The sequence below is a fragment of the Nomia melanderi genome, chromosome 2, assembly GCF_051020985.1.
Source record: "Nomia melanderi isolate GNS246 chromosome 2, iyNomMela1, whole genome shotgun sequence".
Taxonomy (NCBI): Eukaryota; Metazoa; Arthropoda; class Insecta; order Hymenoptera; family Halictidae; genus Nomia; species Nomia melanderi.
The window spans coordinates 3,199,427-3,214,588 of NC_135000.1; the positions used below are offsets into that span (position 1 = coordinate 3,199,427).

The following is a 15,162-nucleotide window of genomic DNA, read 5'->3' on the forward strand; positions in this document are numbered from 1 at the left end:
ATTAAAATCTAATTTAAATGAAATTATTATATTTGGCTGAAAGATTTATTGTTTTAAAGATTCAGGTGCTTTGGAATAGACTGACATATTCATAAGCGTCCATTTACATACATAGATAAGAATAAAAGTAAGAGCTAATTCTCTTTAACTTTTACTACACTTTAAATATTTTAAATTTTGTATTATACTTATGTATTTGAACAATACAAACTTGTAATATAGACATTACAATGTATGCAATAATACAATTCACACAATTGTATTTGCATTCATCTATAATTTTATTTTATACGTACATCCTATTTTTGTTTGAAATATTTAAAAACATGTCATAAATTATTAAATCACATATACCAAATAATATATTATTCATTGTTATTTTATGTTGATATCATAACCAAAGTGCGTCGTTCTTACAAAGAACTCAAAAGTGGTTGTTTATATTTTCATAATGTTGTTTTTATATTTCAAGAATACAAGTTAAGAATCAAGTGTTTAAATAATTGTGTTTAATATTTACCTTGTGCGTATATGTTGTCCCTTTTTAACAAAGTCAATCGTAACTAAAAACGCATTAGAAATTTTTTCAGTCTCATTTCCCCCACACCATGGACATGGAAATATACAGTCAAATGGTAAGTATGATATTACACTGCTAATAAAGATAGGGGTGACTAGTTTCGCGCCCAAATTTAAGTATACACTGTTTAATTATTCTATGCTGCTAATTGTAATAAATTATGAACCATAAATAATGCTGGTGTAAATATGATGATAATTCATAATTTTTTACAATCAGCGCAATACAACACGTGTAAAATCTGAATTAAATTGAATCTAGGCGCCAATCCTAGGGGTTTTCCTCTCAAACAAAAATTACCCCTGTAAATCGCACCCAATGTTTCTATATTTTTATTCTACATTCATGAAAGTCGTACCTAAGTTTCAGTGATGGCGCTGCCTTCAATCACGTGAAAAATCTCTGATTGGTTCATTTTCAGGCGCTGGCATCCCTAAAAAGGTCATATCATCTTATTCAAATTTTAAATTGAGAAAACAATAAATCCAATTTATTGAAGATGGAAATCAATATTTTTATTAAGTAAAACAATCTAAAAATTCTACTGCAGTTTAAAACATCCTATAATAATTTGCAACACGACAAATCATAACCTGTACGAATCTTTTAAAGCTTCAATTTTTCATGTAAGCTCGCAATCGAGTTAATTTCGATATAACAGCGGAATTCCTATTGGTTGATCAGCGTCGATACGATGAAGCGCAACGCATGCGCCCTGAACGCTTCGGGGAGTTTCGACAAGGTTCGGGCACGTTCGCAGCTTCGTAAAAGACAGTGCACTTGAGAAAGCCCGTCGAAGGCTGTCTCGACGTGTATGTTTTGAACAGTTCGCACCATGTTAATGAGTTTCCTCCAAGTTTTTATTAAAAGTTCATGTGGTGCGTTCAGTATACGAAAGAAAGCTACTAGTGCGAGACATTTACCCTCTTGATCGAGTATTTTTGTTAGTATCAATTGTGCAATAAGGAAGGTGAAGAACGATGCCAGGCAAAGGGAGTAGAAGAGGAAAATCCGGTAAGAACTGCTTTGTCATTTTTTTATATTTAATTTTTTGCGTGTCACTTTATGCCACGATCGTCGTGAAAAATTTTGATATGAAACACGTGGATATTACGCTTGATTAAATTATTGGCCTTCACGATGAATGAGTCATCCTGCATATAAATCTTATTTGTTTCGTCTTACGTCACAAATACGTTCGTCCGAATAAAGGATTTCCCTTTAACCGTCGGTATTTACACGATATTTCATTTATTTCATGACCAGGAAACCGTATATTGATTTATGGCAAGTATCTTTAGATATATTGAAGCGAGCTAGGCATCGCGTCAGTACCACCTATCCCCATGTGACTTTCATGCTTTTCGCACATGGGTCTCTGCGTTAGACGGAGAAAAGGCGGATGAAGAAAATTAAATGTATTCAACGTTCCAAGCAAATTCGCTGTTAAAATTTTGATCACTAGGTACACGAGAAGAAAAATTTTTTTTAAATTATATTTTTTCTTGTCGAGACAAAGAATCTCAAGATTTCGTGTCGCTTGCAATTTTCTTATGTTGCTTGTACGAAACAAAGGTTAGGTAGTGGAACCATTCTCCTCGCAACGACCAATCACGGTTTTTTCACTAAATTTAGATCGTCTTATGTAGCCTACGATCGAATCTTTATTATTTAATGAACCTGAATGAAAAAAGTTTAACAATGTTTCACTGCGATGCATTTACAGAAACAAGTAACGCTTTGTGCGTATGAATGACTGTAATCAATTATTTCGAACGAACAAAAAGGTGTTATAAAATCTGAAATATTAATTATGTTAATATCTTTTAGTTTTGTATTGGTTACTTAATAAATTCATATTTATATATATGTATGTATGTATAATAATATAATTAAGAAAATATAATTTAGTTTAAGAAATACAATATTAGCATTTTAAATGCCTTTATGAAAGGAACTTTGCAGTTGCATGTATTGTGTAATATGAAGTAATAATTTTATTCTTGTTATTTTCGTAAATGACAAATTGTATAAATAGTTATTGATTTAATGAATAGATTTCTGGTTTCTTTGTAATATTATTATCTTGCGTAATATCTCACATATGGTAGAGTTATGTTAGATGTCAAGTGTAGCAGCTGTTTACATTATGTAACATGACATTCACTTTAAACAGCTGTCACCTTTTCCTTTCGCTAAATGTCCAAGTTACATGGAAATATTAATTACTCTGTGTTTAACTGTTAATTACTATTTCCATTAAGTTACATTTATATTTTGTACATAATTCAATTTTATTTTTTAATTTTTGAATATTTTTAATTGTTTAAATTCTTTTTACAACTGCCATATGTATTAATAAAATATAATTACAAATGCACAGAAAAAATAAATAGTAAGAACATTGTTAGAAAAGAATTGTTTCTTTTACAGGGCACAGTGGGAAAAGGGCCGAATTAACATCTGATGAAGACTCAGTTAGTAATGATGCATGCAGCATATCCAGCAGTCAATCCGATAATCGTAGCATGTTGGATGATGTGAATGATAATGAAGTAGATGAGTTTGCACAGCAAGAAGCATTTGAAGAAAAATTGAAAGAAGCGATAGATGGTTTAACACAACGAAGCGCAAAGGGTCGAACAGTTTGTTTTAATGGAATTGAAAAGATATTTGCTATTAAATATGTCCCAGATTTTGTGGAAGATAGAAAAATGACTATCACAGACTCCATAGAACGAGGTCTAAAGAAGGGGCGTGGAGAAGAACAGTCAACAGCAGCTAGATTGAGTACTTTACTTTGTGTTCAATTGGGAGCATTTGAAAGCGCTGAAACTGTTTGCAAGGATTTAAAGAATACATTGACTTTCATAATTAACGACACGTCAGCATCGATGCAAGCTCGATCTGAGGTAAAAAATAAATAATACTTAATAATTAACTTATAAATTCATGCACATATAATAAAAATTATGTTCTACAGTGTTGTTGGGCCTTGAGCATGAATCAGTTTTTATCGGGTAACGATGCTGCTGACACATTCGAAATCGTACAATTACTGTCTGGCATTTTTTCTGGTTCCTACTTAAAAGGGAATGGGGCAGTACCAATTATTTCATCTGAAGTCGCAGCATTGCACGCGGCAGCTATCTCGTCTTGGACTCTTCTTTTAACAGTTATGACTCCAGCTGATATATACAATTTCATTGCAAGTGATAGACCTAACAACTATATGCCGTGAGTATTATAAATATATACTTATTTAAATAGAAACATATGTGACTTTTAATATGAAATGATAACAATACTGATATATTGTTTGCAGATCTTTAAACAGATTACGAGAATTATTGGAATCGCCACATTTGGACGTGCGATTATCAGCTGGAGAAGCTCTTGCTGTAATATTCGAACTTGGTAGGGGCTTCTGCTGTGATTACGAACAAAATTGGTCATTGGATTTGGTTGAAGTTCTAAAAGAATTAGCCACAGACTCTAACAAATACAGGGCAAAGAAAGACCGCAAGCAACAAAGAGCCAATTTCAGGGATATTCTTCGTTACATCGAAGTTAGTTGAAAAACGGCAGCACAAACATTATATACAAAAATTCACTATATCAATATTAATTACCACTGTTATACTCATTTTTAGGAAGATACTGTGTCGGAGATGCACGTAAAATTCGGCCAAGAAATTCTATATTTAGAAGGATGGTGTGCACGAACTCAATATAACGCATGCTGTAGATTATTAGGCCCAGGTATTAATATTCATCTTGCAGATAATCAATTGCTACGAGAAATTTTCCATCTTGGTAACAAAGTTTTACCTGTCAAATTGAATCAAAAAACTACCAAATTGGAAAGAGTAAGTTCATTTTCATAATAGTGTGTAATTAATCGTTACGAATAATACATGTAATAATACATATTTTAAATTTGCTTTGCTTTATTTACAGACATTAATGAACGCAGCTGCATTTAAGGCTCGCACCATTCAACGCAATAAGAACAGAGATAAACGATCCGCAGCCTTGGCACCGTAATTCTTCAACTTTCTGCTTTTATACATTAGATAACTTAATTTAGGATAATGAAAAATCAAATATGCCTTTTATTTATTACAACTGTTCAGTAATAAGAAACTATTAATTATTGGGTTCCCATAATGGACTAGAAGTTGTACACTGAAATAGTCATGGACAAAACAAAGTATAGTTAAATTTCGTTTTATACGATACAATTGAAATGTCTTTTTTAAATCTGTTATCAGTTAGTTAAAAATAATGCTTTACCGTGTTATTTAATGTTACTTACGTCTGTATGTATGAAACTAAATTGTATATATACTATGAACACTTGGTACGATAACAAGTTATGTTGTTTATATACGTAATAAAATTATTAGTATCAGTTAATTGTTTTGTAAAGTTTAACGGGATAAATGCATTTTTATAATGCAAGAAATAGTGACTTTTGCTAGTTTTAATCGACTTATTGAACATATTTTTATCTTTCATAAGGACACGTTTTATTTGAAAAGTATGTAAAATCATATACTATATTTAATCATTCTTATGATTATATCTTGATGATAACGTCTCATTAAGTGTAATGACTTAAATAAGTTGTGTCATTAAAACTCTATAGAGGCATTGTACATAATTACATAAGTCATGATATAGCATAGGATTCTTCATTTTATCACATAATAAAGTACAGCAAAATACTTGCATCTTTCGTAATTTTATTACATAACAATCCATATATGCTTATAAATAATTCATCTCCTATACATTTATATTTACATCACAGCTGGGTCAAATAGGTGTAAGTCATTGCACTAACTTGTGTCGTATAATTGTGTACACAAAATTGTTTATATACACGTAGTTCGTAAAAGCATACAATTATTTATATAAAAAAATTTGTAGTGCTGAGTAAATTTATCTTAAAAGCAAAATCTGCGATCATATGCAATGGTTATAAGTGCAACTTCAATGTTTGATTTTTAAATTCTTTTTCAGACAACATATGCCATCTGTAATTTAATATTTTCGAAACCTCTCTCTCTGTATCCTCGTAGCTGCGACTATTCGTTTTAATCCATTGGTAGTGTTCCGGTGACCAATTCATTATCTTTAACCAATCCCTATCGCACCTTTTCAATACTGCGTTTCGTCGAACATAGAAACATCGTAAGGCCTTAGCGGTAGAGACAATTTCTAAAATTGTTGCCGTCGATATCTTATCTCGGATCATCTGTACAGAAATATTTTTTTACGTGTAAAACTTCAGCAAATCATTCGTTTCGATTAATAAAGTCTTTTTCTCAAATTCAGTAGTTAGTTACTTCTCTATCATATTCGTGTTAACTGTAATAGGAGAAAATACAAAATATTAGGGAAACCAGTCGGTGTAAACAATTTGCATAAGATTTACTTTGAATATTTGGCTTTGTTAGTTTGTCAATGATTCAGTCCTCAGCCAACTTATCAAATGTGTCATGGTGAAATATTTTCCTCCCACTGACTGGCTTCCAAGTCATTGATACAATAATCGTTCTCTATATAAACTTGTTGCCTTGTATACTATTCACAGATCATCGATTGCCACACAACATATGTTCTTAAATAGATCTCTAAAAAGTTCAAGATGTAGCTTTAATATCATAAACGTATTCTCTAAAAATCTTGTTATAAAAATTAGGTTACAGTTCAGTTAGAAAGAACTTACACAAATACCAATAAAAGCCTTTCGTACAATAAGAATCTGAACGCATGCCATCACACCATAAGAAGGTTGTTAGAATCTTAGTTTTTTTAGGAAAGTTATCATAGATTACATTGGAAGCTTGTTCAAACACAAAATGCTACCAGCGTGTGGAGGTTTGGACACATTCTGCAAAATTGTACTAATGCTTCATCCAATCTTCGTGCAAAGTTTCTGTGCAAAAAGTATCTTGTTAGCCCTTTGAATGCATACACCTTTATCGTTGATTCAAAAAACGTTCCATGAGTAAGAATAGTGGCTGATGAAATCTGCAATATTGTTTAAATATTAGATTGTAAATTAGTATTATTATGTAGCGTACACTAACCTGCGTATTTGGATTATCCAAAATGATGCTGTGACATGGAATACCACTATGCTCCAATAAATCAATAGGTAAAAGTATATCAGTCGGTTTAAAGCTTTCCACTTCGAAATGAACTTTAAGATACGGATTATTCTTTTTCATTTTTATCCAACATGATCTTTTAGGCTGAATTAGATAAATTTTGGAAATGAGATAAGAAATTTAAAAGAGTAAAGTTTAAAGCAATAGCAATTACCAATCTCATTGTTGTATCCTTTGGACTATATCGATTTTGGACAATATGAAGATGTTCCAATTTAGTATAACCAATTAAGTCTATTACATCTTCATGAAGATTTTGAGGACTAATAATCAACACCTTCGCAAAAGAATCAAATATTTTAAGCTAAGAAATTGAATCTATTTCACCAAAGTTCTTTGCTACATAAAACTTACATTTAAATTAATAAATACTCCAACATGAAGAAGAGGACAATAGTACCTTGTGGTATTTATTAATACCAATTTAGATAATGTTTGCGTACAGTTTGCGCAAATATCATCCATTAAATGTAAAGCTTCTTTACTGTCCAACATAAGATCTATTAATTCTAAACATCTTATGTTACATAAATTACGCATAAGTCTTTTTAATGCTTCTAACAATTTTCCACCAGTGCCAAAAAGCCTGATGCGATCAGGATCATCCCTATTTGCCATATTACAAGGAAATGTAAATTTCAGTCGTCTAATATAAGTACCAACACCTGCTACCGATGTATTATCTGATCCTTGTCGTTCGGTATACCAAGATATCATATTCATGAATTCATAAAGATTATAAAAGTTTAACATGGGTTCAAAGATCAATGTTCGAAAATTTTTTCCAACTTTATTTAAACATGTAGAGGTCCTCATATGATCCAAAACATATTGCCAACCACTATAGTAATTAAACTTGCCCCGGGTGAGTGTGGTATCCTCTAATGTAAAAGTAGCCCAAACATTTTGCAATTTAAAAGCGCGATACCATGACCTACACACCAACGATGCATAATAACGTTCACGAATAGTTAGATATGAAAAAATTTCCTCTAAGAGTATATCGGGTGTTTGATTCCAGTAACTGTATACTTTCTTTTCTTTCTCTTCTTCGGTTTCTTCGTCGTCGATGTCGATGTACAATGCTACGAGAAATTTATATTAAAACACACGGTATAAGATACTTATTCGAAATGTATATTATGTTACAACGTCTAGTCTTTCACCGGTAAATGTACCGGTAACGTATGAAACGTAATTACAGAATAAATATGTCTATAATCCTATTCTTTCTGACATTTAACATTTTATAACCTATAATATTTTGTCTGCTTACCTCTATCCTCGTCATCGAATTTCCAACAACCCTTGCTCATTTTCGTAGTGAACTGTCGTTGATATCTTGTCAAAATACAATAACTGTACGCCCGTGACAAAGTATTTCTATGCAATATTACTAAAAATATACTAAAGTAGGAAGGGGACGACGCAACCCACCGAACAACTCCATGCTGTAGTCCGTGATAGGATATTCTTAGATTTAATCGTCATGAACTCTATATTTTTGTACCGGTGAAATTTTTGGATATTATTTGAATCAACCAATCAAACATTATCAATATCAATCATAGACTACAAAAAACACTGAGTGCGATCAATATTGAACAGTATGACTGCATATGAAATCTGTTATACATAAGTAAATGCTTAACTACTCTTGCATGTATGAAAATTTAAATGTTTGCATTTAAATATCAATTAAATAAATTAACGAAGACAATGATTTTAAGCAGAAATATATTTACTGTGAAACGATTAGTACAAAATATCAGGTTAGTGACAAAATATTGTGTTTTATCATTAAATAATCAAAAAATTTCATTGTTTACAGAAAGTTCCATTGTTCGCAAAAATGTGGATCATACGAAGGGTCTGGGAAAACTAGAGGTGAAGTTATTAATATTAATCCTGGTCCCAGGCTTTTTATAAAAGAAGTTTCACAGGTATAAAATAATAGAGATTATGTATTTATGGCATACACATTTATTTAACTTTTACTTCAATTTAATGAGATAATTATTTCATATACATTTTGGAATTTTTAACACAGTTATTAGGTCGTGTAATAGAAATGTCGGATTTTTCTTACTGATATATGTTTGTACTCCTGTTGTTATTATTCTTTTGTTTTTCATATAACCTCTTAAACAGTTTCATTGTCGATCATCAGGTTAACTTTTTGCAAAAAAGGGTTTCTGAATTGTATATAATAAATATTTTTTGCATCTGTTTTTGAAAACATCGATACTGCTAACATTCGTGCAATTTTCTTATATGAATTAATGCTGCAAAAACTTGGAAATAATGCTGCAAAAACCGCTCAAAATATAAACAAAGCATTTGGGGACAATACTGTAAATGAAAGAACAGTGCAACATTGATTTTTAAACTTGAAATGATAGTTTATAACGATGTCCTCAGAATTTATTAATTTTATACATTCAGAATTTTTCAAGAAAGTAATGAATTGTATTGTACACCGGCAGAAATGTATTGAATCGAATAGAGCATATTTTAATTGAATAAATGTCTTTTATAACATCAAATAAGGTTTCCTTTTTTCCTCAAAATCCAACAGTTCATATTACAGACCTAATAATAAGTTTTCATTTAAATCTTCATAGAAATCAATCCCTGTATAAATATCAATGGTCTAGTTCTATATTAAATTTATATGAATAATTGATTTCTAATTTTATATTTCATGTTTTACAGATAGGGTTTGTGCTTAACGATAATTCAAAAATCATTGGTCCTCTTGCAATTTTTCCAAGAAGTGCATTCTGTTGGAACATCCCATCTGGAGAACACATAAATGAGAAAACATTGTCTTTATTCTTTACTATTGAACCCAAACTGGATCTGTTAATATTAGGTCTCGAAAGGAAATATGAACATAAAGAAATTATGGAATTAAAGAAGATGTTAGCAAGAGAGGGCATGAATACTGAAATATGTAGTGTAGAACAAGCATGTGGTCTTTATAATTTAATATGTGATGAGGGTAGGTTTGTTGCAGCAGGTCTTATACCGCCAGTAGATGTAAAATTACCAGTAGTGTCAAATTCATAAACCAAAGATAATATAAAATAGTTGGCGTTAGGTGAAAAATAAACATTATCTTATTGTATATAAAAACGTAGAAAATAGATCTTATTATTAATGTGTTCATGGAGAATATAAATTCTCTACAATGTTAAAGTTCACATAATAAAAAGAGAGTAATAAATTGAATTTTACATATTTCATGTATTTTATATACTAAATTATTCAAAAAGTGATCATTATTTTATTTACATAAAATAAATGCTATTTTTTCTATTAGTCTAGTAAAAATTATTTCATTCATTATTTTAATACGTAAGTTATCGCACGTGGCGCTGTCTAATACTAATATAACCTATAAACGCTAAATGTGATCACATGTGACGCAGAAAACATTCGTAAATGTGACATACGTTGCCCATACCTGTAATTTTTATTAGAAACTATAAAGGTAAATTTTGTGTAAAATAAAAATAATTGTGATTAATTATAATCTGTAACATAACATTAAATATCCTTTTAGATGACATTAAAAAATTTTCCCAGGGGAGGAAAAAAGGTTCAAGAGAAGAAACCATCAACTTCGGTAAATTTAGTATAAATTAAAGTGCTTATTATACACACATCCATTCATTATTTAAATTATATCGTATTTTTGTTCTAACAGATACGAAAAAAATATGAAAAGGTTAAAAAAAGGAAACAAGAAAGGGGAAGCGTTAGAAAAAATGATGGGGAGGAAGAAAATTTTGTTGCTAATACTGCAGAACGTTTATCATATACAACGATATGTGAAGGATTAGTAGTGTTAGGGCGTATCTTTGAAATAACAGAATATGATTTACTTATATCTATACCTGGTGGTTTGATAGGTCGTGCTCAAGTTACAGACATTAGCGAATCATACACAAATTTATTGCAAAGTTTAATTAAATGTAAGGATGATCAGCCAAGTGAATTTAAACCATTATCCGAATTATATTCTTGTGGAGATCAAGTTGTGTGCTACATAAAAAGTATACAACCTCAAGAAAAGTGGCAAATTATGTTATCACTTGAACCTAAATTAATAAATCAAAATTTGAATATCGACTACTTGAGTAATGGCATGAAAGTGATATGTACTGTTAGCAGTATAGAGGACCATGGTTGTATCGTAGATATAGGTTTAACAAATGTAAGGGGATTTGTACCTTTGAAAGATTATACTGCACAACAATCCTTGTCACCAGGTAAACAACTTCTGTGTCACATAAAGGAGATTAAGACAAGTGAGAATACATCAACTATTAAATTATCAGCAAAATTGGGATTAGTCGAAGCAATAAGTAATATTGAAATTAAATCATTGGATAGCTTAATGCCAGGAACAAACTTTAACTTACATGTGAAAAAGACACTTTCTAATGGATTGTGTGTTTCCTTTGGTAATAATCATGTAGGTTATATAAATCAACTCTATTTAAAGGAACCCTTATCCAAATATTCGAAGGGAATGAAAATTACTGGTAAATTACTTTACATTTTACCAACTGTGAAATTTGGATACTTTAGTTTATTAGCAAATAAACCTAAAGATAATTCTATAAAACCAGGAGATATTATAGAAGAAGCAACTGTCTTATTTAGAGAATCTGCAGGAATTGTATTACAATTAACAAAAACCGGGGTCCGAGGATTTTTACCATTGAAAAGAACAAATTTTCGCTATGATAAAATTCTTGAAAAATTTGCACCTGGTAGCATACATAAGTGTAGAGTGATATCGTATTGCTGGATGGATGGTACTTATGTTTGTTCTATGCAGCATTCGTTAATGCAAGAAAGATATTTTTCACTCTTAGAGTTTAAACCAGGTGACTTGGTAAATGTGAAAATTACAAATATAAATATGGAAAATGGTTTTATCGATGTTCAAGCTGGTAAAATTGTTGGCCATATTACGTCGGATCATATATCAGATGCAGGAATAAGCGCTTTAAAAGAATTTAAAGTTGGTCAAGAAGTTGAAGGAAAAGTGTTAGCCATTAGTAATACACGGAAAAAAGTATATCTTACATTAAAGAAATCACTTTTATCAAGCGATCTACCTATATTATATGATATTGAAATGGCAAATAAAGGGTCCATACACCATGGTACCATTATTAAAATAAATAAAGGTGGTATAATGGTAAAATTTTTTGGTGAGTTAAGAGGTTGGATTCCCTATTTTGCGTTGGACAAACAAGCATCTGCTGAAAATTGGAATTATTCTATTGGACAAACGATTATGGTTCAGATCGAATCGGTAGACAAAAATTCTGGAAGAATAGATTTAAGCATACCAACTAAGAGAACAATAATAAAAGAAGAAAAGTTTGAAATTGGGGAACACGTCGAAGGAACAATTACAGAATCATCTATCGAAGGTGTATATTTGAGAATAAGTAAAAACGATGGACAAACTGTTAGTACAGGATTTTTACCTGCTGGACATATGTCGCCCTGTATGAAAATTGCTGCTTTATTAGCATCGAAATGTATTCCTGGAGATACCCTGTCTGCCTTAGTGTTTGCCACAGAACCTAGTTTAATTTTAACTAGAACTTTTTTACTTGAAGAAAATTGTAGACAGTTTGATCAATTAAAAGTAGGTAACTCTATACCTTGTTCGATTAGAGACATAGAACCGGATGGTATAAGAGTTATATTACCCATTAAGGGATGCTCACCATTCGGATATGTCTCGTACAGTAATGTCAGTCATTTTAATATGTTGCACAGGCATCAAATTTTATTTGCGAAAATTACCTCCATTAACAGAAAAGATAAGCTACTAGGTTTGTCATTAACATTGAAAAAAATATTTGACGAACTAACCGATCCTACAAGTAGAATGATGGTATCGATAGATGCTTTACATTTATACTTTAATAAATTAGCAGAATTAGCCAAAAATCCTTACTATGAAAATAGACCCATCTCATCAGTTGCTTTAGGACAGAAAGTAGTAGGAAAAGTTGCACAAATTACTGACGCTGGTATTGTAGTTCAATTAGAAAACAATTTGTTAGGAGCAATACGGAAAGATCATTGTGCTGGGAGTCCAAAAGTAGGAGATACAGTCTCTGCAACAATTCTCTGGAAGGATTACATCCTCGAAACTGTTGAGATGACAATGTTACCTTCTTTAATGAAAGCTATAAATATAAAGCAAAATAAACAGGTACACATTCCTGATGGGAAAGTAGTCCGCGGAAAAATTTTAATGGTAACAAACTGGTTTACTTTAATTATTTTAAAAGGACATGGTAAAGGTTTATTGGCAGCAGTGCCTGTTCGGCGTCATACAAATGATATACAACCAGATGTATCACCCTATTTTGTTCATGCAAAAATCAGGTGTTACGTAATATTACATTCCAGTCAATCGGATATTATGCCTATTTGTATGATGAAGTCTGCATTTGAATCAAAATATATTGCCGAAACAAAACCAGTTAAAGACACTTTAAAGAGAAAGAAAGTGCAACAGACAAATGACGAACCATCTGTTAAAAAGATAAAGACCGAAGAACCTCAGGAAACTGTTGAAGTTCCATCTAAAAAGAAAAATAGTAAAAAACACATATCGGAAGACATAAACGAAGAAACTTCAAATAAAAAGAAAATTAAACAGAAAAAAGAAAAAGGATCGAAGAAAATTGAAGAAGAGAATGATCTAACAGAAACAAGAATTATTGTAGAAAGATCAAGTGATGGTGATAAAAGAGAAAAGCCCAGGATACCAGAGTGTGGATTCTTCTGGGACGAGAAACCTGATTTGAATCTGCTTAAAAATGAAGAATCGTCTAGCGATAGCGAGGTTGAAACGGAACAGCAACCGAAACAGAAAAAGAAAAAACTAAGCGCCGCTGAGCGAAGAGAACAGGAAAAACAGAAAGAACGTGAAATTCGTCAGAGGGAGGAAGCACTCGCCAGTAATACATTGCCAAATTCTGTTGACCAATTTGATAGATTGGTTTTAGCAAGTCCGGACAGTTCAATAATTTGGTTACAATACATGGCATATCATTTACAGACAACAGAAATCGAAAAAGCAAGAGCTGTTGCAAGAAGGGCTGTCAAAACAATCAGCTTTAGGGAAGAGAATGAAAGATTAAATGTATGGAATGCTTGGTTGAATTTAGAATCGAAATTTGGAACACCCGAATCATTGAATGACGTATTCCAAGAGGCAGTGAGGACCAACGATTCATTGAAAGTGTACACGCATATGTTAACAGTGCACTTTGAGGCTGAGAGGCAAAATGAATTAGAAAAAATAATTAACACCATGCTTGGTAAATTTAAGCAGAATCCTGACGTATGGATCAATTGTGGTACGGTGCTGTTAAAAATGGGTTTGAAAGATAAATCAAGGCATATTATGCAAAGGGCACTACAGTCTTTGCCGCCATCACAACGTGAGTATATATACAATAAGACCATTATAAAAATACAATTGTAATTCTAATGCTAATTGTCACGTACAGATGTAAATTTGATGGCAAAGTTTGCGCTTCTGGAGAACAAATTTGGAGATAAACCAAGGTCTCAGACGTTGTTCGAGCAAATCCTGAGTTCTTATCCCAAGCGTGTTGACATATGGTCATGTTACATAGACTCATTAATCAAATCAGAAGACATCGACATTGCAAGGTAAACAACATTCATAACTTTCTTTTATTCACGATGCGACAGAATACTTTCACAAAACTATTGTTGCGTGTAGGAAAGTATTGGAGCGAGCAGTTGTCCAAACGCTACCCCCAAGAAAAATGAAGACTTTGTTTAAGAAGTTCATCAGCTTTGAAGAACAATATGGCACGCGACAGAATATTGATCGTGTTCAGCAGATGGCCGCCGAATACGTAGAGAAACAATGTAACAAGAACTAATCATCTCTAACAACCTAAATTCAAAATAAATTCATTTCACACGTGTACACCTATGAATCATCAAGTTAATGAAATCCAGTTTTACCGTTAACACTGAGTCATAGCATAAAACCATTCTCTATTAACACTAGAACTACCAGATGGGTCAGAATGATCCAGTCCTGATTTCTTTCTACACAATTACTGAGAAGGTACAAATACTTCTTTGAGAAATCGTTAAAGAAGCTGATTTAGTAAAACCTACACTGAAGTATAAACCAATTGAAATCTTAATAAATACACAGTTATAAGTTTTATAAAGAAATTTGGAAAAGTCAGTTTACGTGCTTAGTAGTTCTAGTGTTAATATCAATCAGATCCACCAGAAGAATTCGAAGAACGACAAACGCAGTTCAAATTGAATTTTCCGCGGCGACCGTTATCGCTGATTCGA

General features: G+C 31.7%; 3 protein-coding genes and 1 non-coding gene across 10 annotated transcripts; 3 read left to right on the forward strand and 1 right to left on the reverse strand.

The window, feature by feature from the left end:
• Nucleotides 1–1,294: 1,294 nt before the first annotated feature.
• Nucleotides 1,295–5,316, forward strand: LOC116425827 (interferon-related developmental regulator 1-like). 3 transcript variants are annotated; one of them, XM_076364709.1, is made up of 6 exons: nt 1,295–1,594; nt 3,014–3,492; nt 3,564–3,817; nt 3,906–4,149; nt 4,234–4,449; nt 4,541–5,316. In XM_076364709.1, the coding sequence occupies exons 1-6, from the start codon at nt 1,561–1,563 to the stop codon at nt 4,625–4,627; spliced, it is 1,314 nt and encodes a 437-aa protein (XP_076220824.1). In that variant the 5' UTR covers nt 1,295–1,560; the 3' UTR covers nt 4,628–5,316. The 3 variants fall into 3 exon arrangements, with proteins under 3 accessions (XP_076220824.1, XP_076220825.1, XP_076220826.1); XM_076364710.1 differs by lacking the exon at nt 1,295–1,594 and adding an exon at nt 1,928–2,045; XM_076364711.1 differs by lacking the exon at nt 1,295–1,594 and adding an exon at nt 2,836–2,859.
• LOC116425824 (uncharacterized) lies at nt 5,309–8,355 on the reverse strand. 5 transcript variants are annotated; one of them, XM_031974004.2, is made up of 6 exons: nt 8,039–8,355; nt 7,117–7,847; nt 6,917–7,039; nt 6,682–6,846; nt 6,458–6,622; nt 5,309–5,843 (listed from the first exon to the last, which is right to left on the reverse strand). In XM_031974004.2, exons 1-6 carry the CDS (start codon nt 8,076–8,078, stop codon nt 5,565–5,567), a joined length of 1,503 nt encoding a protein of 500 aa, XP_031829864.1. In that variant the 5' UTR covers nt 8,079–8,355; the 3' UTR covers nt 5,309–5,564. The 5 variants fall into 5 exon arrangements, 3 of the variants coding, with proteins under 3 accessions (XP_031829864.1, XP_076220822.1, XP_076220823.1); XR_012998026.1 differs by having other exon boundaries at nt 5,702–5,843; nt 6,318–6,622; nt 8,039–8,354; XM_076364707.1 differs by having other exon boundaries at nt 5,717–5,843; nt 6,427–6,622; nt 8,039–8,354.
• On the forward strand, nt 7,755–9,513 carry LOC116425826 (uncharacterized). The gene is made up of 3 exons (XR_012998027.1): nt 7,755–7,875; nt 8,594–8,705; nt 9,478–9,513. It is a non-coding gene; the product is annotated as an uncharacterized LOC116425826 (transcript).
• A 325-nt stretch (nt 9,514–9,838) lies between these two features.
• Nucleotides 9,839–14,776, forward strand: Rrp5 (Ribosomal RNA Processing 5). Its single transcript, XM_031974003.2, has 5 exons — nt 9,839–10,258; nt 10,331–10,393; nt 10,475–14,255; nt 14,325–14,490; nt 14,564–14,776. The coding sequence occupies exons 2-5, from the start codon at nt 10,331–10,333 to the stop codon at nt 14,727–14,729; spliced, it is 4,176 nt and encodes a 1,391-aa protein (XP_031829863.2). The 5' UTR covers nt 9,839–10,258; the 3' UTR covers nt 14,730–14,776.
• Nucleotides 14,777–15,162: the final 386 nt, after the last annotated feature.